This window comes from Canis lupus, chromosome 20 (genome assembly GCF_011100685.1).
Source record: "Canis lupus familiaris isolate Mischka breed German Shepherd chromosome 20, alternate assembly UU_Cfam_GSD_1.0, whole genome shotgun sequence".
NCBI classification, from domain to species: Eukaryota; Metazoa; Chordata; class Mammalia; order Carnivora; family Canidae; genus Canis; species Canis lupus.
The window spans coordinates 46,763,245-46,787,433 of record NC_049241.1 but is presented as its reverse complement, the minus strand read 5'-3'; the positions used below and the strand labels follow the sequence as shown (position 1 = coordinate 46,787,433).

Below are 24,189 nucleotides of genomic sequence, written 5' to 3'. Positions count from 1 at the left end.
CCCCCGCCCGGCTGCTCACTCGCCCCGGCCCGCAGCGCAGCCCCCTCCGCAGAGTCCTCTGTGCCCGCGCCCCACCGCCCAGCCATGGAGGCCATCAAGAAGAAGATGCAGATGCTGAAGCTGGACAAGGAGAATGCCATCGACCGGGCCGAGCAGGCGGAGTCGGATAAGAAAGCTGCGGAGGAAAAGTGCAAGCAGGTGAGGTGCCATCTGCTGGGCCGGGTCTGGCTACCCAGTGCCCTCTCTGGGCTGCTCCTGGTCCCGGAGGCCAGGCTCTGGGACCCCAAGTGGGAATCTCAGAATCCTTAGTGCCTAGAGTCACGGCAGGGACAGGGGGTGATGCTCTGGCCAAGAGTGAGGGGACCATTGTCTTCCCAGGGTCCCTGATAAATAAAATCTTTATTTATGGGAGAGAGAGGTGACGATACCCTAGCAGGGCCGGGGCAAGCAAAGTGAGAGTGAATGCACACACGGGCAAGGGAGGGGTATTTGTGCATGCTGGAGGAGTATGCAAGCTGGAGTGCGCATGTAGGTGTGTTGGGATAAGAGTGTGAGTGTGTGGGGTTGTGTGTAGTAGAAGGGGTGGTTGATTGATGTCATGTGTGAGAGTGTATTTGTGCGTTTGGGCACTTCCGTGTGTGCACAGGTGGGGTGTGCACAAGTGGGGTGTGAGTGTGTGTGTTTTGGCTGGAGAGAGTGTGGAGGAGTAAATGCATCTGTGACAATCAGTACGTGCAGACAGAGGCATGAGCGTGTGGTTGTCGGAAGGTGGGTATGAGAAGAGTTTGGATGTGTTCGTGAGTCTGTGAGGGCGTTGGTGGTGGTATTGCCATGGGTTTGTGTGTGCGTGTGTGTGCGCCAAAGTTGACACAGCGGGCAGAGGCTGGCTGTGTGTGTGCCTGTGCCAAAGTTGACATGACGGTAATGGAATGTGTGTGTATCAGGGAGTATGTGTGTGTCGAGGTGACTGTATTTGTATTGGCATGTGTGTGCTTGTTGGGGTGATTGCTGTCAGAGTGTGTGTGTGTGCGCGCGTGCATGGGCATGTGTAGTGGTGAAGAGGGCAGTGGGGAGCTATGTGTGAGTGTGCGTCACCTTGTCCCCATGTCAGGACAGTCCCAGGTGTGACTGTGTAGGAAGGGCGGCCGAGTATGGGTGTGTGGTGGGGCCAGCTATGTCTAGCTGCTGGGGCAACTGAGAGAGAATCTGGGGCCTGGGATGGTTGGAGATTTAGGGGTGAACCTGAGGATCTCGATGCATCTCTGTGCATCTCAGGTGCCCGGGCTGTCCCTGCTGGGAGCCCAGACGGGAAAGGTGAGGGTGCCAGTGGCAGGTGGAGGCCGTGGACCTAGAGCTCTGGAGACAAGCTTTCCAGAAGACTCTGGCCATAGGGTACACCAGGGAGCCAATGCAGCGAGTGGACAGAGGCCTGGGCTGGGCAGTCCCAAGGCCACGGCCTGGAGCAGAGCAGATGTCAGCTGTCGGGGGCTGGGTGGTGGATCAGCCAGTAAGAGGAGACAGGGAGTGCTGCTCTCTCCGCAGCACCCTGCCCCCCACAGGGCTCCCCCACTCCCCCACCATCAACGACCCAGCCCTCAGGAGCATCAAGGTCTCAGATAAGTCCCAGGAGCCACCCAGGACAGTGACACTATGTGCCTAGCCCTGCCTAGTCCAGACGCCAGGCCAGCTTGGCAGGTAAAAAGGGCAGGCTCTGAGCTCAGCCTGGCTCTGTTCAACTAGGTCACTGGGCACCGTGGAGCAAAAGGCCTTCGCTGGTCTGTGCCTCAGTGGCCCCACATTTGAGACAGGAAAGTGACAATGGTGCTTCCCTTACGGCCACGGAAGGATTAGAGGTGACTGCAGGTGGAGCACTTGTCCTGGTGCCTGGCACAGAGTAAGCACTCAATAAATGCAGGATTATTTCCTGCCCTGCCCTACTTCCCCTTTGGGCCTCCCCCATCCCCCAGTGATCCCGGGCTTCCCTAAGAGCCTGTGACACATTCACAAAGGCCAGCCCCACCCCAGCACTCCCTGCTATACTCCCTTCCTCCCTCCTGGTTCCCCTCCCTGACAGACACCCTTCTCCCACCAGTCCTGAGCTGCTTGCTTCCATCCGTCATTTAGCCCTTGCCATGAGAGAGAGGTTTAGCTAGGGGTTCAGAGAAAGGCAAGTTTCTGGCTCTAATGTTCACTAAGGTGTGAGTGACTGATACAGCATAATCTCCCAAGGCAGACACAAATTCAAAATTGAAGGCTTCTCAATGCCTCCAGCCAGCTGCACGGCCAAAAGGCAGGGACAGGTTCTGTGGCCTCCAGCCGGATTTTCATTCTGTTCTTGTTTTTCCACAAAGCCACCCACTGGGGTGGACTTGTGGTCGCATCCAGGCTGGGTCTTCTAACTTTGACTCAGGACACATTGCTGCCCCTCTCTGAACCTTCAGTGTTCTTATCTGTGAAATGGGGGCACAGGCTACTTTCTGATGGCCAGGCATGGAACCCAAGATTCCAGAAGCCCAAAGCAGAGGCCATATTCCTAAGGGGCCTGATGGCCTGTCCTGCCTGGGAACAGAGGCAGGAGGCAATGACGGACTTGATTTACCTAGAGTGCCTTATACTTCAGGGGGGCAGGGTGTGGGTCCTGGGGTCAGCCTGCCCCTTGAGGACCCTGCAGCAAAATCTCCATTCTAGGTCCTGTTTGTCCAGTGTGGGAACAGGACCAGGAGGCCCAGCCCTCCCCGTTTCCTGCTCGCTCCCCTCCCAGGGCAGTGACATCCGCCACAACTGGCCTTTGACCCCACATCCTGCCTCAGCCCTGTCCTAGGGCTCCATTTACAAGGACTAAGGTGTGAATTCTGTGACCTTCTTAACCATTTTACCGGCAGGGAAACTGAGGCCCACAGAAGGAAGTGACTTGTCGGAGACCTTCCAGAGCCAGGGCAAGGCTACCCTCCCCGCAAGGTGCCATACACCAGCACACGCTTCATGCTTAGAAATCGGACGAGGGAAAGGAACCTGATTTGTCAGTCTTACTGATTTTTTTCTACCTGGCTCCAACCACTGAAGGGTTTGGGGTGTGTCATTGATTCATCCTGCAAACTTCCTCTGGACTGCCTTGGTGAGCACTCGGCCCAGCCCCCACGCTGAGTGATGCTGGGGCTCGGCTCAGGGGCTCAGCGTGACCTGAGCTCTGCCCAACTCTGGAGGGGCCCAAGCTGGGAGAGATGGAGCCAAATATGGAGGGACGCCCCTTGCCTCAGCAGTCAGGGCTGGACCAGAGGGCAGGACAGGGACTGGGATGGTCCAAGGGGGTGGTGAGGCTCTGCCCAGGGCGGCAGGGCAGGCCTCCCAGGGGAGGAGACATTGGCGCTGGGAGTGGAAGAGGGTGTGCTGGGCAGTAGGCATGCATCACCTAGAAGTCAAGTGAACCAGCTTTGGAATCAGTCTGCCAAGAGTTCAAGTCCCCTATCTGTATGGCCCAGGGCAAGTCCCTTCCTCATGCTAGGACTCAGTTTACCCTTCTGTGACATGCAGCTTCAGTGAGACAGTACATGTAGTGGGCCTGGTACTTTCTAAACACTTCATAGCCCCCTACCCACGTTATCGCGGTCCCCACTCCTTGTTATCCAAACCCGGCTCGAAAATGTCATGAAAAACCCAACCATCTTTCCACCTGGATGAGCCCAAAGCTGCAGAACTTGCTCTCACTCTGTCACATTAAGAGAGTGCTATGCTGGGCACATAGCTGGCACCTAGTAAATGTTGCACCCCACAGATCCTTCCAGGAGGAAGTCAGGTGAATGCTGGGTCATGCTGGCTCATTTTCTCAGTCAAGCCAGAAGTTTTACAGGAGTGCTAAGCTCTCAGAGACTACCATGTCAAGGCTTCCATTTTGCAGATGAGAAGACTGAGGCCAGAAAAGGGGACAGAGGTCATACAGCTGGGATTTGGAGCCAGGCTTCTGGGCTTATTGCCTGAAGGTCAAGATCAGGCCCTGTGGAGACTGACATAGGCCTAAGTTGCTGTCACCCTCCTCTTCTGAGCCTCCACTCCCCATTTCCTAACTCAGCAGTAGGACATTTGGTGGCCTTGAAGATGGGACAGGGGCCTTTTGAGAATTTGCATGGGGGCACCTGCGTGGCACAGTTGGTTACGCGTCTGACTCTTGGTTTTGGCTCAGGTTGTGTTCTCAGAGTTGTGAGATCAAGCTCATTGGGCTATACTCTCAGCATGGAATCTGCTTGAGATTCTCTCTCCTTCTCCTTTTACCCCTCTCACTTGTGCTCTCTCTCTCTCTCTAAAATAAATCTAAAAGAGAGAGAGAGAGAGAGAGGGAATTTGCATGGGCACACACACATAAAGCATCTGGCACATTTCACATATCATCTCAGGGGTGAATGTGTAACCCAGATCAGATTCAGAGCTTGACCTAGAAGCCAAATCAGCTTTTATAACATACTTTCTTCGGGAAGTTAGAGAAAAGAAGTCAGAAAGAGATGCAGGAAATCAGGCCTGGCATAAGGGCCTGTCCAGAGTGGGTTCAAATTCTGTGCTGTGTGACCTAGAGAGTCACTCCACCTCTCTGGGCTTCTTGCTGGGAAGAGGAAGCTGACGATGAAGCAGGGCCCAGAGACGGCTGCTGGCCCACCCTGGGAGCATGGACTGGACGAGGGGGTCAAACATAAGTCAGATCAAATTATGAGCTGGACTGACCACCATGGACCAGAGTTAGGGAGGGAGGTGCAGCCTAGAGGTGACAGAGAAGGCTTCCGGAGCGGACTCGTGACTGGTGTGGTGGAGGGTGATGGAGATGGAGGGTCTGTGGTTTGTATCCCATAGACGTGAACTTTTCAAACTGGGGTGCCAAGAAAGGGACAAGGCTCCCAGGATAAACAAAGAACCAAAAATTTGAGGAATGTGGGGGACATTTGCATTAAATGAACACAAGCCAGATGTGCAATAATTTTAAAGATTTAACCTTAGCCTTGGAAGAAAGTGGTCTTTGAGGAGCATCCCTCTTCTAGCCAAGCCCCCAAGTACAGGAGTGGGGCAGGCCTGAGTCCTTCAATCTTTCAGAGTATTTCGGTTTTTTTCTTGAGAGACAGAGAGAGAGAGAGAGAGAAAGCACCGGGTGGGGGTGAAGGCAAGGGGCAGAGGTACAGGGAGAGGGAGAATCTTAAGCAGGCTCCACGCCCAGTGCCAACTGGACTAGCGGCTCCATCTCACCTCCCCGAGTTCACAATCCTGAGAGCATGACCTGAGCCAAAATCAAGAACCCGAGGCTTAACTTACTGAGCCCTCCAGGGGTCCCAACCCTTCAGGGTATTTTGTGAGAAAGTCTGAGAATTCCTCTCCTGGACAACGGGGAGCCATGGCAGTTGTAGGCAGGGGGAGGGCAAACATACAATTAGAAATTTCCTCTGGCTGCCAATGTAGGAGGCCGAACTAGAGGGGGGCAGGCTGGGGTTCGGAGGATGGTCTAGGCCCAGAGTAGGAGACTCCTACTGCTGCCTACCTCAGGGCCACCAGCAGTCGGCATCCCTGAAACTGGGATGTAAAATCGGATGTGTGTTTCTGGGAAGTGTGTTTCCGGTACTCATTTCGCAAAATCTGTAAGCGATTCTGAAAGAGTATCCAGGACTCCCGAAAAGATAAGCGCAGCTGGTCCCAAGAGATGGGGAGGAGGTGAAAACCATACTAACAGGTAGCACTGGAGTGGGGCACTGTATCCCTATCCCCGTTTTGCAGCTGAGGCAACTGAGGCCCAGACTGAGGGCCCTGGTGACTGAGGGAGACGGCCCTGCGCCTCGGGCGCGTGGCCCCAGGCTGACACGTCCCCCGTCTGTCCCCAGGTGGAAGAGGAGCTGACGCACCTCCAGAAGAAGCTGAAGGGGACGGAGGATGAGCTGGACAAATACTCCGAGAACCTGAAGGACGCCCAGGAGAAGCTGGAGCTGACGGAGAAGAAAGCCTCCGACGTACGTGCGCAGTGGTGGGGGCACCGGCGGCTGGGCCAGGCGGGAGCCCCGGGCCCGGGCCGGGCCGGGCAGGCGGGCGGGCAGCGCCGGAGGAAGAGGAGGAGGAGGAGGAGAAGGCGGTGCCTCCCGGCGCTTTCTCCAAATAAGTCCCGAAAAGGGGCACTTTCCAGCAGCTGTGGCCAGCGGTGCCGACGTCAGGCCCTCCCCCAGCGGTGCTGACGTCGGCGGCCGGGCCGGGTGACCTCATCGCCCCGACGGCGGCCGGGCCGGGGGCGGGGAGAGGCGGGGGCGGCCCCCGCGCAGGCAAAGGCTCGGGGGCCGGGGCGCGGCTGGTGCAGCTTTCGCCGGAGCCGAGCCGAGCCGAGCCGAGCGCCCGCCGCTGCCCGCCGCCCGCTGCGTGCGCCTCCGCGCCTCCGCGCCTCCGCGCCATGGCCGGCCTCAACTCCCTGGAGGCGGTGAAACGCAAGATCCAGGCCCTGCAGCAGCAGGCGGACGAGGCGGAGGACCGCGCGCAGGGCCTGCAGCGGGAGCTGGACGGCGAGCGCGAGCGGCGCGAGAAAGTGAGAGCCCGCGCCCGGGCGCCCCCGGCACCCCCCGCGCCCCCGGCACCCCCGGCACCCCCGGCGCCCCCGGCCCAGCGCGCGCTCCCCCCCTTCTCTCTGCGCCGCTCGCTTCCCGCGCTCCCCGCCTGCGCTCGGCGGCCACTACCCGGTGCCCCCCCCCCCCCCATCAGCCCTCTGGCCTGGCAGCTCCCGGATCGCCGACTTGCACCCCCTTCCCCGGGCCGGCCGCTGAGACCACCCTTCCTCCGCAGTCATCCTCCTCCCCGAGCCTGGGACGGGGGAGGGGGCGCCGCATCCGGATCGGGCGTGGCCGGCCGAGCGGGTAATGGGGGGATGGGGCCGAGGAGGACGCAGGATCCCGGAGTGGGGAGGGGGGTGGGGGCGCCGCGCTGCCGTGCGACTCCGGGCTGGCGCCGGGGTCCTGGGCGGGGGGTGGAGGCGGCCGGCGGCTGGACCTTGGAGCGGGAAGTGAGAGTGGAAACATTGAGCTTCCATTGTCTGGGCTGGACGAGCCGGCCCGGACTGGGGTGGGGGTGGGGGGCGTCGCACTTTCTCCCCCTTACGCGGCTTCCCGGCTCCAGCTGAACTTTCCCAGCTGTTCCCGGGGCGCGGCGGCGACGTGTCTGCTCCCGGCGGGGGGCGGAAGTGCAGCCCGGAGCCGCCGGCCTTTCCCTCCCCGCCTGGTCCCGGCAGCCGAGCGACCGGCCGCGGGACCCCGCCTTTCTCCAGAAGATCTTAGGGATGTTAGCTCGGGGGCCCTCGACCCAAGACGGTTTGGTGTGCCCCAGATCCTCGCTGTGGGGCCTGAGACAGATAATGGGGCTGTAGGAGGAGGGCTCTCTCCGCCCTCCCTCCTGCCTCCGACTGCCCCTCGGGGCTGGACCGATGGTGGCAACTCCCGGGGCTGGGGAGGCGTCGGGATTCTAACGCCATCCATCTCCTACCACTTGTCCTTAACCCCTGGGAGCGTGCCTCCCCATCCGTAAAGCAGCGGTGACCCTAATGCTGGCCCCCTAGGATGGTTGGGAGGGTCCGGGAGGAACGGCACATAGTAGGTGTTCAGTTCCTGGGCAGGGCAGTCTTTCCAGCCCTCCCTGTCACCTCAGAAGAGCTCAGTCTAATGGGTGTGATGGGTACAAATCAGGCTGGCTGGTAGCATTGCAGAGGGGGTTCGTTGTGCGAGCAGGACGGGGAAGCAATCACCCGGCGGGGCAGGCTTCAAAATGGAAGTTGAGCATTTATGATTATAGCATAAGAGTTTGCTGGGAAAAAGAGACCTAGGTGTGCAAGAAAGTTGGGGGAGAGGGTGGAAGCCCAGGGCCCCCGAAAGCTGGAGTTTCAAGGCTCAAGGGTGCAGACCCCAGAAGTGGAAAAGGTGCCCCAGGTATTGACAAGTCTGGAGGAGAGCCCCACACCGCCTGAGTGTTGGCCTGAGTGGAAGCCTTTCGTCCTGTCAGGGTAGCTCTGGCGTGAGGAGGCCTCAGAAACCTGGTGCAAACCTCAAACAGTAGCTGCTTTGGCCTCTTTCACACAAGTAACCAGCAGAACCCTCCCTCTGATCTCATCCCAAGTCATCTCGCTGGAGGACAATTACTCCTGCTTAAAAATGGCCCTCAGCCTCGAGCCAAGATTGAGGAGTAGGACCGTCCAGTTGGGAGGAAAGATGTTTTTGGAAAGTTGTGGATTTCTTCAAAAGTTTGCTTTTCAAAGCATGCTCCTCTTGATCAGGACGGGGAAGTCTGAAGAAAGTTCTTGGGCAAAGGAACTGAGCCCAGAGGGGAGGGCAAAAAATAAAAGGTTTCTCAGTCTCTTGTGGAGAAAGCCAAGAGCCGGCGTGTGGCAGACTTCTGGGTCTGCCTCCCAACAGCTGGTTTCGTTTAGATTTTTGTGTGATTAACCGACATCTTCCTGTTCCCTTGCCACATGTATCTAGCAAGCCTCTTTTACCTTATAAGGGAAATCCTTTGTAGAGTGTAGAAGCTTTGATTGCAGGAAGGGGTGGAGCCCAAAATGACTAGCAGTGACTAGCAGTTTTTCAAAAATACATATATATGTCTGCATGTATATAGTTGTGTGGATCAGCATTCTTTGAATCCCGGACAGTTGAAAATGTGCCAAATGCATGATTTTCAGGATTCAGAGCTCCCCACATCAGGAAAGTCTCACTTTAATTTTTAAGAGACAACTCATGAATAGAGCACATTTGTATGATTTTAAAAATCAATACTTTGCTAATGCGGATGGTGTTTCTTTGGGGGGGAGGGGTTGATGAACATGTTCTGGAATTAGGTTGTGGTGTTGGTTTTTGGAGTACTAACAACTATTGAGGGAAAAAAGATTAATACCCGCCCCCATTGCTGAAGGAATTAAGATTCATGTTATTAAAAAGAATAAAAGGCACCCACTCCTTGGAAGAAGTGGGTGAATTTCTTAAAATAGTTCATTGGTGGTTTTAATGTATTCTCCAAATTGGTGTTTCATAGGAAGTTGCAATCAGAAACACCTGTGGGAGTATGCCCTCCATCTGCTGCTAAGAATCTGGAGCTGAGGAAAGTTTCCTGAATCTCTGCGTTTTTCAGCATCTCTGGCCTCATTCTTTCACTTTTTTTTTTTTTTTTTGGCTTATAAATTCAGGGGGTTAGGGGAGGGAGCAGTTTCCTACTAATTTTTATGGCCTTCCCCACTTCAGAGATTGCCTTGATATGAAGCAGCCAGTGTAGCTTCCCACATTTCCTCTTGGTTGAGTCAAATTTCACCAACTCTTCAATATTTCTTGCTGCGGGTGGCTGCCCTCGAAGCCCCCACGGGACTCCGCAGGGTATAAACAGGTTCAGCCAGGGAAGAGCCGTGGGCTGGGGTTCCTGAGGCCATTTCTCACCAGTTCTGACTGCACGTAGTTGGACCTCTCACTTTCCCCGTTGTAAAACACTGGAGGATTAAATGAGGTGAAATCATAGGACTTCCCACACACCAGGTGCGATGCCACACCCTCAGTGACAGGTATTTGTGGTGTTGGGACGGGGGAGGCTCAGAGCAGTGAAGCAACCTGCCCAATGCCACATGGCTACAAATTGGCCAAACAAGGGATTCTGACCCAGGGCTCTTTGAGTCTGGAGTTCCTATTTTTATGTATGCTGCCATATTACCTTCCTCGTAGGTGAAAATACCTTGAAAAGCCGGTATCACTGTTCCGACATCCCTTCTGTGCCTGTAACCGAGTTCTCTTTCCTTACTTAGATTTTTTTGTCCCTTTATCTCTGGGCCAGACCTAGTTCAGGGTGGTGTTCTGATGGTGTCACCCACCTCTCCCATGTTGCATGGCCAATGTTGAACTGAGGCTTCCATGCTCTTGCATGCCTCTTACCATGGAGGTGACAGGGAGCGGAGGAGCTCCTTATATGACAGGGTGAGCCAGGGCACTGGTGGCCTTAGTCTCTGGGAATCCCAGAGAGGCCAGCCAGCGCTGTCTTCTCACAGCATGGGGTACACTTGTCACTCTTCTGCGTTGACTTGACTGCCTGTCCTATACTGAGATACACATCTTTGTCCTTGAGTGGTGGATGTTCCCGGATGTTTTCGGGGGAGATCATAATGGAAAATTCACATTCTCCAGAGGAGAGTGTGAATTCCTTACTGCCTGCATTCCCGGGTGGGCTTTGGGGGTAGGGGGGAGCCTGTCAACCAAGGGAAGAGTGCCATGTGAGCTGGGGACTCCCTGCTGCCAGGCTGGCCTTTTCCTTCTTAACCCGGCTGCACCTCTGACCTCCCCAGGCCGAAGGGGATGTAGCAGCTCTCAATCGACGCATCCAGCTGGTGGAGGAGGAGCTGGACAGGGCTCAGGAACGGCTGGCCACAGCCCTGCAGAAGCTGGAAGAGGCAGAAAAGGCTGCGGATGAGAGCGAGAGGTAAGGACACTTTAGACCTGGCGGCATCAGTGTTTGCTTCTCAGAAGTGGGGATTGTGCTATGTGGCTCACCACCTAGAGCCGGGGTGCAACTGAAGGAGACAACATGGACGTGCTCATGTGCACACACATAGGAAGGCACGACAGTGCCTTGTGGGCTGCCATGCTATGTAGAAGTGTTTGTCATTGGGGTGATTATGAAGAAAACTCAAAACCGGCAGAGAAGATTTAAAAATGGGTAGATGTAAGCCTACAAATATGACTGTCACTGGCCACCAGTTTGCAGAGGGCTATTTCGTGTGTTTTCTGAGAGCCAGTGCATCTCACTGGTGTTCTCAGGATACCAAGTTCCCTGGGGAATGGGAGAGGGGGAAGGGAGGTGAAAACTTGAAATGGGCCATATGGATGGATGGATTGTTAACACCCTCCCATCAGGCAGGCTTTAGATTGCTGGGCAGTGACAACTGTGTGTCAAGGACACATGCAAACCAGCACCATTAACGTACTTGGAACTGACAGTGTCCCTCACCTCTGTGGCATGCCCTCTACATTTGGGCCTCCAAAAGGTTACTCCGTCCTCCAGAGCAGGATAATTCTGCGTTCCTTGGTGCAGGCTCTGGAGGACTGAGGGCAGATTGTGTAATTCACAGAAGCAGCCGTCTCTGTGTGGTGGTAAATGGGTTCCTTGTGTGGTGATGGTGTGGGCTGGGCCACTGGTCATTGTGTATCTACCACACGATCACACCAGGATTCTCATTTCACCCATCCACTGTGGGTTCCTGGTATAAACCCCTCCAAAGGATTAATTTTTGATTATGCTGTTGTAACCATAAATTGGAGACTCAGAACCAACTGGGGAGTCTTGGAGATTGACTTTGCCAGTTGCCCATGTAGGAAATTTCTTCCCCAGGCAGTGGAGTGGCCTGTGTCAGGGGAGGGCATACACCCCAGTGGAGACTCTGCTTCAGCCACCAAAAAGTATGGAGGATCTGGTCACAGGTTGCTCATAGCTGTGCCTGGGGCCTGGGTTAGCTGTTGCCCATGTTCATAGGCAGACCAGGCTGGCCAGGTGTCTCACTTCCAGGACCTCACCAAACCCAGAGAGCCTGGGAGGGCCCCTCACTTATCTGTTTCCTATCACCAGAGACCTTTGGTGACACCCTTGTTAGGAGGCTGCTGGTTATGGTAGAAAGAATTCTATACTTGGGAACCAGAGGATTGAGATTCAGGTCTTTTCCACTGCTGCTTACTTCATATTGGGCAAGTCACTTTGATCTCTCCAGTGCTGCAAAGGTTTCCCAAGCTTGCTCGGATGCTGAGGTTAAGGCTTAGCACAGATGTGAAGACGTCTTGACAGTGAGTTAGAAACACTAGTGACAGCCCAAATGGAAGTCTTTATTGAACAGCAAGACCTGTATGGTCCTCCGCTCAGGGCAGGCGTGACACACGTCAGTACATTATCCTGGGTTGGCCTCTTTGGAGGTATCTGATCTTAAGTAGTACACTCCAAGCAGTGCAGGCCAGTGAGCTCAGTTCATAGTCACCAAGCTGTGCAGTACATTCCCAGCTGTCCCAGGACACTGTCCTTTCCAGACTGGATGTATCCACTTCAGTTCAGGTCCTTCTCACCCTTCCCTTTGTGGGCATCTGCCTCTGACCTGGTCTTCCCACTGTACTCCCTTCATCTTTCTGGTTTCCATTCATTGTTTTTGAAACCATCCTCTGCTTCCCTGTATTCTCTTCTGGAAAGGCTTCCATGACACATAACACACCTCTGCCCCCCGTGCGGTAGAACTCATCATTCCCACAGCAAGGCTGTCCCAGACCTCATCACATTGTGGTAACTGTTGGCACATAAGTACCTCTTGTTACTAGTCAGTGAGAGGCTGTATAGGATGGGAGTATGGACCCTGGAGCCAGATCACTGGAGTTGGAATCCCAGCTCTGCCACTTACTAGCTACACAACCTTGAGCAACTTACTTGGCCTATGCCTCAGCTTCTTCCTCCGTAAAGTGGGGATGGTGTCCCTCATAGGGCATTCATGAAGTTGAGGGCAAAGGGGAAGTGAATGAGAACCGCTTTTCAATGTACTCTTTAGAGCATGGTTCTTGGTAGATAGATGTGAGAGGGGTATTTGGATGAGCAGATGTATGCAGCTGTATGATGAGCGGTAACCTGTGAAAGTAATGACAAGCTTGCTCCTTGCAGAGGAATGAAGGTGATAGAAAACCGGGCCATGAAAGATGAGGAGAAGATGGAGATTCAGGAGATGCAGCTCAAAGAGGCCAAGCACATCGCTGAGGAGGCCGACCGCAAGTATGAGGAGGTGAGTGGGGCTGGCAGATGGCAGCAGCAGGAAGTGGGGAGGAAATGGATCTGCGATAGGGAGAGCCCTGGGGCCGCCAAAGGAAGCTTTTGGTTAGTTCAGCTGTCCTTCTGTGTCCACATCTGTTCTTCCAGAGATAGCCACTTGGCTAGGAAACTATCTTCCACAATGCCAGAAAGGCCCGGGGAATTGTGTGACACTTGTCTTCCTTAGTAGGGAAACCAATTGATCAGATCACTTTTTGTCTCGCTACCGGGTGTTTTAGTACGGTTTGGCTCAAATTGGGAATCCGAGATCTTCAGACCACGAAAGCTCAGTTGCTTTCCTGCCGGCCTCGGTAGTCGGCTTCCCCGACGTCTGCCTCACTTCTGGGGCCCACATCTTCGCAGATGATCTGGATGAAGCCTTGCTGTCTATGAGGGCGGTGGCAGGGGGCATCCTAGTGGACATGGATGTTGGGGGTCTCAGTTGATCCTTTCTGTCTGCAGGTGGCTCGTAAATTGGTCATCCTGGAAGGCGAGCTGGAGAGGGCGGAGGAGCGTGCCGAGGTGTCTGAACTGTGAGTGGTAGAGCGGGACAGAGAGGGACCCAGCTGGGCTCCTAGGGCACAGTGGGAGGGAGTTTGTCAGGTAGGAAATTGACTGACTCGGTAAGGCCTCTGCTCACTTGGATGGGCAGCTGGGAGTCGTAGCTCGGCCCCTCCTCCGGGCCTCCCTGGCTAACAGAGAGTGTCTTTTTGTTCTTGCTGCCCTGGAAAGTGCTGCCTATGTGTTGACTCTTCCCACAAAGGTATTGGGAAATAGAAGTGAGCAAGGCAGTAGCAGAGAAACCTGGAAGTCCCATTTTCCCAGAAAGGATAGCTCAGGAGGCTGTGCCTTCTTAAGAGAACACTTACCTATGGAAGGCTGATTTGTCAGCGTTTCACTGCCTTGTTCTTGATGTCATTGTTTGCCTGTGACACATTCCTGGGGTTGGGGGGTGTGGAGGTGAGAAGCTGACCACAGGTCCTGCAAGCTCTGAACAAACAAAAAGCCTCTCCCCTTGGCTTTCTGTGAGGAGTTCAGCCCAGTGGAGCATCCTGCAGTGCTGAGAGAGAGGATCTAGTTTCGCAAATCCATTCAGAGCTTGCCTCCTGGAGTGTTGGGTGCAAACTGATTGCTGTATCTCAGCCTCCTGCACTCCATTTCATTCTTACACCTTCCGGAGTTAGCCTCATCAATCATAGATTTCACAAGTCCCTGTTGCCTCACCCTTGGCGAGAGCCCAGGAGTGCTTTACAAACCTTCCAAATATTCCTCGGCCTGCTGCGCCTTTGCCAGGCATGATAGGGTTTTGATAAGTGCACAGCATTATAGCTCTGAAAAAAGCCATTAACATTTTTCCCCCGCATTCCTTCTGGGGGCCCTAGGCAGCGTGGATTCCTCTTTTTGAAAGCTTTCAGGGGAATTGCCTTGCTAGGGAGGATGGGACATAAAACTTCTTTGTCTTTGCACAGTAAATGTGGTGACCTAGAAGAAGAACTCAAGAATGTCACTAACAATCTGAAGTCACTCGAGGCTGCATCTGAAAAGGTTGGTGGTTGGCTTGGCATTGGTGATTCATTGGACTTTTTTCTTCTCCCATGATGCTTGGGAGTATGCCAGGGTATCAGGGGTCTAACCTGTATTTCCTAACAGTAGCTTTGGTGCCCAGAAACAAGGTTTTTCCCCCATAGAAAGAACTGTCCGGTGGTTAGATTTCCTTCAGTAGGGTCTTTGCACCATCTTTTATCTCCACTTTCTGTGAGGTGGAGATGGACTATGGGATTCGTACCTGGTCAGGCTCCTTTTAGGGAGATCTGAGCAAGATTGTATACAGAGCTTCACTCTCATGAATCCCTTGGATCCTCAGAAATAACACTCTAAAAGATTGAGCAGCAGATATGAGAGGTGGAATTGGGCTCTTTAGGTTGAAACCATACCCAAAGCAGTCATTACAGGATAGAACCATACGAGGAACACTGTACGTACTCCTCCATGGCCTGCCCTATGAATTCGCTGTCCTCACTTCCTCAGTCTCCTGCCCTCCTACTGCCCTCCAGTTGCACTGAACCTCTAGGTTAGGGGTTTCTCGGCTGTATAGCCCCACATACTTCTTTTCCTATCATGATGGTTGATCACATTTGTCATAATTAATTACATGCCTTCTTTGCTAGGTTGTAAGTCTTAGGGACAGGGACTATGTCTGTCTTGTTTTAGAGTTGTGTCATTAGTATTAACAGGGATACCAGGAGAGTTGATGAGCAGTTGTAGCTCATGTGTGCATGCTAAATGCTGTCCTGGGCCATGGGGGGTAGATGTTACAGTAGTAATATAGCTTCTACTCTTCAAGGCCTCAGACTGTAGTTGAGTAGACTCTGACCCCAGTAATAAAGGGACTTTAACAAAGGGACCTTGGGAAGTTGGGGAATGTGTCATGAGGAGGTGACATTTAAAAGGGCTATAAAGCATGATGAAGGCCAGGAGCTCAAATTCCAGAGTCAGGTTCCAGTCGTGGTATGGTCACCTCATAGCCATGTGACCCTAAACAAACTACTTAACCTCTCTGTGACTCTTTACTCATCTGTAAAATGGGATCGAGTATATCTAACAACGTAGTGAGCAGCTATAAAGATTAGCTGATACTACATCCGAATTGAACCTTGTAAGACAAGAATAATTTCTGACAGGTAGTCACAGGGAAAGGAACATCCTATGCTTTGGGGTTTGGGGGGCCCAAGGCTGGGAGCCTGGAGAGTGCACAGAACGTGTTTGGGAAAGCTGGTGGGGAGTGGGGTTGGAAACATCAATTAGGCCAGCTGTGGAGGGCTCTCTGTGGCTTGTATTTCCATTCAGCCATCTGCTCCAACTTCATCACAATGTCAACTCAAGTTATCCAGCCCAGGCCTTCAGCTCAGTCCCATCCCAGAGGGCTCCTCGACAAATTCTCTTGAGTTTTGTTGTTTTTTTCTCTTGAGTTTTGTACACATTTTTTTTCTACCTGAAAAGATGCTGCGTCCACTTTGCTTCTTGGGCATGTCCATAGTGCTTCAAGTACATGCTTTTCTCCAAGGAATAGAGAACCTATATTCTTCTATGCTTTTTTTTTTTTTTTTTGGTACTTTTTTTTTTTCTTTTAAAGTACTGTTTTGGTTTCTCACACAGTATTCTGAAAAGGAGGATAAATATGAAGAAGAAATCAAACTTTTGTCCGACAAACTGAAAGAGGTGAGCATGATCATACTCAGCTAGTTCAAGTTCGTCTCGCGGCTAGTCCTGAAGCAATCATAGTGACTCCTTTCCTTCCTTCTAGGCTGAGACCCGTGCTGAATTTGCAGAGAGAACGGTTGCAAAACTGGAAAAGACAATTGATGACCTGGAAGGTATGAAGCTACTACCTAATTATGTTTGTTCTGCCTCCCACTTCGTGACAGTCTGCTGATAGGTGGGAGGGGTTGAGCTGGGCTTTGTTCATCCTGGGAAAGTGAAGTGCGGAGTGACAGCACATTCTGGAAATCTGGAGCACTGGAACAGGACAGCGCAAGTTAAATTCAGACCTGGGTTTCCATTTTTCAATGAGTAAAAAAATCTCTTTGCTTAATTGGTGCCACATGTGAATACAGAGACCCAAATATGGCTGATTTTGTTTTAAACGTCTTCAGAATTTCCTTCAATTTGCTCATTCCTGAAAGACGCCTTGCATTTTTTAAATGCCTTTCATTTTTACAGAAGCTCTCTCCCAGAGAGCTCAGAGCTTATCACAATATGAGAAAATGGAAATACAGAGAATGTAGACTGAAAAAAAAGACTCCAGTCTGCAAGTCTGGTGCCCACATATCCCAGAATCTCTTGAAGAGTTCCAACTAAAAAAAAAAAAAAGAGAGAGAGAGAGAGAATTCTGTCCTGTGTTTTTCATAAAATAACTGGGAAATTCTAGCATCTTGGGATTCAGACAGAACATCCTAAAACTATCTGTCCCACCCAGAAAGGGTGCCAAACTTCTTCCTCAGACCACGTGTCCCAGTGTTTGGTTTGGGAGGTGAGGCTTCCGTATAAGTGAAAATACCCCCCAAAGTATAACCTTTGGTCTGGCTGATGTCACTGAAAGTCGGAAATAACCTGGGGTGTAGAAGCTGTGTCCATTTTGAGCCCCATTCTGTTAAAGGCTCATTATGGCTAATCCCCCAGAGCCTCAAATCACTTAGAAACCACTCCATTGATCTTTGGCTGCTTCATTTGTTTTACATAGGACGAAACTTTCTTCTAGTTCATGCTTTGTTTTCTCACTTTTTTTTTCCCTTCCTCTCATTGTTCATCTATGGCACTCCATTCCGACCCTCGCGTTCTGTTCCCTGTACCTCTTCTTCCGAACTCTCTCCCTGGGGACCTCCACCCTCTAGACGAGCTATACGCTCAGAAGCTCAAGTACAAAGCTATCAGCGAGGAACTGGACCATGCTCTCAACGACATGACCTCTCTCTAAGAGGGAGCTGGGGTGCCACCCTCTGTCCTAGCAATACCGAAGTTGGCCTTCTCACTGTGATGCCTACGCTTCCCGTGGGCTTCTAGAAGCCTGTTTCCTGCCTCCTGGTTTGGTCTTTCAAGCTTTCCTCTGCTGTGTCTGTGACTGTGTGACTGAAATAAAGACAGGCGTTCCTCATGCCCAGGCCCTCATTTTCATTTTCTTCACTTGCCGCTTTTGAACCGTAGCTGTGAGGCCCTTGACGATGGCTACAACAGAAAGTGGGTGGTTCGAATGAAGAGCTCATTTCAAAAGGAAAATGGTGCCCACATGATTCTTTTCTGCCTGTATGGAAACAAGAGCCAATTTGGCATGAGCTCTCAAATATGCACTAGCTAACTATATCTGCATGCCAATAGCAGTTTTTCCTTAAATAGAAATTGTTTTTGAATGGAGACTCATCCAGCCTCTTAAGCAGCTGGGTAGAGTCAGCAGAACTCGCAAAAACTGGCAGGCTTGCGTCTAAAAAGAAGCTACTCTTGAATGGGGTTTGACCTACGGATTCATAAAGCGGCAACGGCATTCTGGTCTCCTTATTTCTTCCTTTTCGCATTTGTTTTCTCTGTGTTTTGAGAGTGGTGTCCAGGTTTCCCTGTGTCCTCACTGTGCATGGAACATCTACCCAGCCCTCTGTCCTGCCAGGAAGTTCACCAGTGAGCCTCACCTCTGTCCCTTGCCCTTAGAAAACAACTACAAAAAAAAAAAAAAAAAAAAAATAGAAAACAACTACACAAGGAATGAAAGTGTATCCCATTAGCAGGGAAAGGGGGTGGAAGCTGCTGGAAAGCCAGACAGAAAGAGATGATTCATTCCCGAGTTCCAAACAAAGTTGCCTGAGATGCTAACATCTATCTTCTCATCCTTAATTTAACTCAAAGCAGGAACCTTGGTTTGGTTTGGTGAGAACTCATAAAGTTAGCCTATGGGCATGAAGAGACCATGCATATAGTAACCGAAAGCTCATAGATTTTTCCACAAAAATCCAAATTTTAAATATTTTATCCATTTCTCTGCACCCCATCCACACCACCATAAATTATCTCAGAAACCCTGCCATCTTGATGTCCCAGCTTGTCTTCTAGACTCCCCCTTGAACCTGGGAGTAGAATGAACATCTCCAATTAGATCATCAGTTTTTTTTGGTCACTATAGCTTATCCCTCATCCTAGAATTTCTTATCCAGGTGGGAACCTCTGTCCCAATTCTTCATAATCATCCCTCCAAAATCCCTCTCCCCTTAAACTGTATAGCCTTTCACCCCCAGCCGCTCCCTGGTTTCCTGTTATCCACCCTGAGCTTTTCCATAAGCCATTCCCCTCACACACTGACATACTTACGCTCGTGGAAAGGTTAGACTATGTAGGGGTGGGTGTTGTTTGTTCACTCTGTATATTTGTTCCTGGGATTTTTCCAAATGTATGTAGCCTCCACCCTTTGAAATAACTGCAGCCCTGCTTATCCAGTCATTCTGCTTAACTAAGTGCCTAAGTGGAACTTCATTTACAGAGATTTGGGCTGTGGAGATCAGCCACTACCCGTTGACAGTCTACGAGCCTGTCACACTTCTCAAGGGCAATTGATACTTTAAGAGAAAGTCATTTTTATCTCACACCTAATACAGAGTGGCTGCCAGGGAATCCCAAGTGGCAAGGTGAAGGGAGGTCAGGATTTGTAGTGGAGAGACCTGGGTTTGAATCTCAGCCCTGCCATTTGAGGGTCTTCAACAAGCTGCTTAGCTTTTCTGCAAAAGTGGTAGCTCAGTTACTGAGGGTTAGGTGAGATTGTGGAGAAACTGGCTCACACGGAGTGGGCACTGTCCATCCATGTTAGTCAGGCCCACGGCACTCGCTGTATGTTTCTCTGACAGAATTCGCCCCAATCATAGCAACGTGATGTTTTTAACTGCATCAGATGAAAGGTTCAGCAGTTCTAGTTGAAAGACTGCCATCGTTGCAGTCATTTTCTTTTTCCTTTCTGAAAATTTCCAAGCTGATCCTATCACGGTTGAGGCATTTTGCTTTCCTCCAGTATTTTAATGATTCTTGGCCTAGTCTGTTATCAGCCATCACTCATTGCAAACCAGTTCTGTCATGATCACTGTCATGCATAGCTCTACAGGGCACCTTACTTTTTCAGTGTTTAAAAATTTGTCAGCTCAGTCACGTAGTAACTCACCTATAGTCTTAGATTTTGAGGCATGTTGCATTTATCTAGGGTTTGACTATATATATTGCTATGGACACAGATAAGAGTAACACAGTTTTGCCTGGAATTTAAATGGCCGCTCCCAAAACCTCCAAAGGAAAATCAGGTTCAGGATTATAATTTCCTACCAAAGGCTAACTAACTGGCACTAGGGGGGGAAATGTAGTTTCCCATATCTAGGACTAAAGTCTTATGTTTGTGTAACCCTTCTTCAGTTCTGAAGTGCTCATTGTTTTTCCTTATGCTAATCCCCATGCCCTGTATTGCTATTGTTATCCTTGACAGATGGGGAAACTGAGAGTTAGCAAGGTTAAATGGCGCATTCCAGTAGCACAGCTGGAGTTTAAGTGCAGGTGTTCTAACTCTAGATTGCCAGATTTAACAAATGGAAACATAGGACACCCAGTTAAATTTGAATTTCAGATAGGCAATGAATAGTTTTTTAGCATAAGTATATTTCACGCAACATTTGGGATATACTGGTACTAACAAATTATTTGTTTACTTGAAATTCAAATTTAATTGAAGACTGTGTATTTTATCTTACAACTCTGACTCCCATATTTTTGAAGCTTGATCTCTATTATCCCATGGTATACTACTGTAAGTAAAATGTAAAGTACTTTCTCTGCTCTGACTTTGACAGTTTGTGGAGTTTAGAAACTTTTTTTCCTTAACAAAGATGCTTATTAATTTATTTTCCCCCCCACTCTTAATCTTTACCAGAAAAACTTGCCCAGGCCAAGGAAGAGAATGTGGGCTTACATCAGACACTGGATCAGACACTAAACGAACTTAACTGTATATAACCAAAACAGAAGAGTCTTGTTCCAACAGAAACTCCAGAGCTCCGTGTCTTTCTCTTTTCTTGTAAGAAGTTTCTTTTGCTATTGAATCTTCGCTTTGCTGGAAATGTCAAGCAAATTACGAATACATGACCAAATATTTTGTATCAGAGAAGCTTTGAGCACCAGTTAAATCAAATTCCTTCCTTTTTTTCAAACGGCACCAGCTTTTTCAGCTCTATTTTTATCCTTAAGTTGCATTTATTCATAAGGTAGGCAGGGTATTTCATATTGAGCATACTCTCTTAAGACTGAGGGCATTTGGTTCCTGGGAGAATAGACAACCCTACACTTTCAAAAACAACTCCAGTATCTAGTCAAGGGTCAATTTAAAAGGCCAAGGAATATATAATCTTCTGGGCCACTGTGTCACACGACAGGTATCCAGGGACCATCACATTAAAATATGGGTAGGGATTTCCCGGGGGGGGGGGGGGGGGCGCGGTGTGAAAAGCCAGGGGGAGGGGGCTGGCTTTGTGGGAATTCATAAACCATAGAAAGATTAACCTAATCATCTTGGCTCTTTCCCACACTCCACCATGCAGAACAAACATTCTCTGAGCAGTCAGCATGAGAATACTTAGGAAATAATCATAATAATTACCCAAATATTTTCTGGATAGATCCTTGATGTTACGCTCTTCTACATGTTCCTCTCATTCTAAAGTTGGTCTCTGAGGAGCAGATAGCTTATTCCAATAATGACCCATGCTTGTCTGCTCTGATCTGAGACCGTCTATTCAGCAGGAATAAGTGTGGGTAGAAGTCAGTCTTATTTCGAGAAGTCCTATCAGGAAGACCACTAGCCATCAATAACTGAGTAGTTGTTAACAAATATTGGGCAGAAGGGGGCCTTTCTGACAGCAAAGTAGAGATAAAGTAATTGGCCTAGTTTCATCTCCTTTAAACTTCAGGAATGGCAAACTGAAGATTTAGTTATGTAGGACTTTAATTCCTTCTTCAGGACCAAGTTAATAAAAGACCAAGAAGAAACTCCTGATTAAACTGGATATGGAGTATTTTGTAGGCAGGGCTGCACATTTTGGCTTTGTTGTAATTTCTGCTTTCTTGATTAACATCTCAGAGCTGAAACATTCCACATTCCCCAGCAGTGTGGGGGCCAACTCAAGTTTACAATGCTGACAAAATTACCCTGCTTCTAGCTTATCCAAATCCTCTGCCCCTCACTCCTATTTATTAAGCATCACACTACCCAAAGGTACACTAGCAAATTGTGCAATTGAATAAAACCCACTTTTCATTTAGATTCTTGCAACTGTATCATATGTAATAGTATCACTTTTTCTACATTTTGGTCAAATAAATTTTTACATAAACTATAATTTGTGTGAACTTTAGAATGTATTTGGGGGGGGGGGTGACGTGGAAGGTACTCTGTTCAATGAGTGTTAATGGGATGGGAGGGAAAGATAACTGTGCCAAGATTATTAACAAACGTTCCTTGCTTTATACAATGACTTCATATGGGGATTATGATCTCTACATTCAGGAGAGCACTTTGCCTCAGTAATTCAAAAGCCCCTATCCTTTGTTAGACCCAGTCATGCCTGAGCCAGGCTGTGAAGAATAACTAGGATTTTACTAGGATGAGACAGGAGCAGGGAAAATGGTCCCTGTTGAGTCAGGAAAGCACAAGGCCTGCCTGCATATATAAAGGAAAGAAGTAGGTAAGCTGGGTCCATACTGAAGAAAGCCTGAACTTAAAACTTTGGTCAGGAGGAGAGCTGTTAAAGACTAATCAACAAAGAAACACATTAGGAAAATTCACTTAGTCTATTTTCAAGGAGGACAAGAGTGGGAGCAGACCAGTGGGCAGTAAGGCCAGTTAGGGAGATGTCTCCATTAACCCCAGATGGTGCTTGCCGTGGAATGAAAAGGAAGAAGTGATCTGGAGGAAGTAATCTTAAGACAGCTGACCAGCTGGCAGGTGACCTGAAAAAGAAAAGTGTCAAAAGATGACTGCAGTTTCACTACCTGAATTGTTCTGCTATCTGCCTCAAGATCTGATCTTGGGGAAGTGGGGTAGGGAATCAAAAAGAGAAATGAAAGCCTTTAAAAAACTAATGTGGTATGCAAACCATTTTTTTTTTTGCCACCAAGTACAATTAAAAACATCTCCTTGATGTTGAGTATTAACATTTAGCTGCTGCTGTGAGCTTATTTTTTTTAATATTTTATTTATTTATTCATGAGAGACCTGAGAGAGAGAGAGGCAGAGACACAGGCAGGGGAGAGCCCAATGCAGGACTCGATCCTGGGACTCGGGGATCACACCCTGAGCCAAAGGCAGCAGCTCAACCACTGAGCCACCCAGGCGTCCCTGTGACCTTGTTTAGATGGTAGATGCGGAGAATGTCAATGACTAAAGTATAATTGCCTTCTCTAAGGGCCCTACCATTACTAGACAGAAGTTCCTTCTCCCCCCTCTTGCCCATCGCCTTGGGCTGCAACCTAATCTCAGGATACTACTGTTCCAGTCAATCAGGTGCCTCGCTACATAAAGAAGTGTTCTGGGTTTGTTAAACCGATCTCGGATCTCCCGGAGTTCCAGATCCCGTGAAGTGTATTGTGGAACGCAGGGAGAGCTTAGGAGCAGAGTGTGAAGACCTGATCCTGACAGACCCTGAGTGGGGGGCACTGACAGGTGCCTTAGGAGGAGTACACTGCGGAGGGAAATCTGGATCAGAGAACAGAATCATCAGGGAGGCGGGTGGAGAGAGGAGCAAGGTTCAACAACTACTTAGAACCAAGATGGGAGACGATGAAAGAGCAGGGTCAAGGATGACTTCGGCTTCACTCATAAGGCAATTCGGGCCAGGCCCGTTGGAGTAGAAGTTGCCATGTTCAGTTGCCAGACAGGTCGAAGTCCCTGGGCCAAATCCAAGAAAGCGGCTGGTGGATGGCTGGGGGATGGATTTCCTCAAAGAATCACCTGTACGGAGAGTGAACGAGCTGCCCCAGGGTGCCAGCAGACCTGGGACCACCGGCAACGCCTAAAGCACACGCGGGGACCCCGGGGACTGCGACACAATCCGAGGAGCAGCACCCAGAGGGGGCCAGGCGTGGGCGACGGGAGACACCCGCAAGGAGGGTGGGCGGCGGCTCCGCTGGAAGCTCCCCCCTCGGCCCCCCCCCCCCCCCGCCGCGCCCGGATCCAGATCCGAGTGTAGATGCCCGCACCCCCCGACGGCGCGGCCCACCTCCGACCCGCAGGTCATCTCGGGCTTCCCAAGCCTGCGCGTCTGAGCTCGGGCCCGGTTCCCCATTCGGGAGCCTGGGGAAATCACTGAAGCTCGGTTTTCTAACCCATCAACGGGCGGGAAGCCCAGTACCAAGCCGGCGGGTCGGAGTGGGGCCACCTGGTGTTGTTTTCCCAGTGCGGACCACTCGGGCAGGCCAACACCAAGCTCGGAGCCACGTCCCAGCATCCTCACGGGGCTGCATCCGCGGCGGGGCGGCCGGCGCTCGGGCTCTGGGCAGGCTCCGGTTAGGTCCGAGGGCCTCGCGGCTCGGGTGGCGGAGGCCCGGCAGCGCCAAGCGGTCCCCTGGCCAGCGCCGAGGCCCCGGAGGACGTCTCGCGGGGACCTCGCTTCGACCCCGGCTCTGCCTTCCCCTTCGCGCGCCGGGGCCCGACGCCGCAGCCGCCGCACAACGCGGCCACCCGCGCGGCCCCTTCCCGCGTTCTTCCCAGCGCCTACTGAGGCTGCGCAGGCGTGAGGGCGGGAGAGCCAGGGCCCGCCGCGCGCGCGCCCTCTGCTGGCGCCTAACGATCCCCCCGGCCCCGTACGCACGTCCCAAGCCCCGCCCCCG

General features: G+C 51.2%; 1 protein-coding gene and 1 long non-coding RNA gene across 6 annotated transcripts; one reads left to right on the top strand and one right to left on the bottom strand.

Annotated features, from left to right (window-relative positions):
* Positions 1 to 21,701, top strand: TPM4 (tropomyosin 4). 4 transcript variants are annotated; one of them, XM_038566991.1, is made up of 9 exons: positions 1 to 198; positions 5,850 to 5,975; positions 10,310 to 10,443; positions 12,652 to 12,769; positions 13,258 to 13,328; positions 14,265 to 14,340; positions 15,952 to 16,014; positions 16,100 to 16,169; positions 17,187 to 17,448. In XM_038566991.1, the coding sequence occupies exons 1-9, from the start codon at positions 85 to 87 to the stop codon at positions 17,267 to 17,269; spliced, it is 855 nt and encodes a 284-aa protein (XP_038422919.1). In that variant the 5' UTR covers positions 1 to 84; the 3' UTR covers positions 17,270 to 17,448. The 4 variants fall into 4 exon arrangements, with proteins under 4 accessions (XP_038422919.1, XP_038422918.1, XP_038422920.1 ...); XM_038566990.1 differs by lacking the exon at positions 17,187 to 17,448 and adding an exon at positions 20,240 to 21,701 and having other exon boundaries at positions 5 to 198; XM_038566992.1 differs by lacking the exons at positions 1 to 198; positions 5,850 to 5,975; positions 17,187 to 17,448 and adding exons at positions 6,223 to 6,535; positions 20,240 to 21,701.
* Positions 21,702 to 22,133: 432 nt separating this feature from the next.
* LOC111091362 lies at positions 22,134 to 23,964 on the bottom strand. 2 transcript variants are annotated; one of them, XR_005375047.1, is made up of 3 exons: positions 23,580 to 23,964; positions 23,120 to 23,311; positions 22,134 to 22,311 (listed from the first exon to the last, which is right to left on the bottom strand). It is a non-coding gene; the product is annotated as an uncharacterized LOC111091362 (long non-coding RNA). The 2 variants fall into 2 exon arrangements; XR_005375046.1 differs by having other exon boundaries at positions 23,712 to 23,923.
* Positions 23,965 to 24,189: the final 225 nt, after the last annotated feature.

Bases quoted from the DNA above. Each gene is read 5' to 3' on its own strand.
- TPM4 (XM_038566990.1), top strand. From the start codon at position 85: ATGGAGGCCATCAAGAAGAAGATGCAGATGCTGAAGCTGGACAAGGAG. The intron at 12,770-13,257 runs GTGAGTGGGGCT...TTCTGTCTGCAG, and splicing joins CCGACCGCAAGTATGAGGAG to GTGGCTCGTAAATTGGTCAT. The intron at 14,341-15,951 runs GTTGGTGGTTGG...TTTCTCACACAG, and splicing joins TCGAGGCTGCATCTGAAAAG to TATTCTGAAAAGGAGGATAA.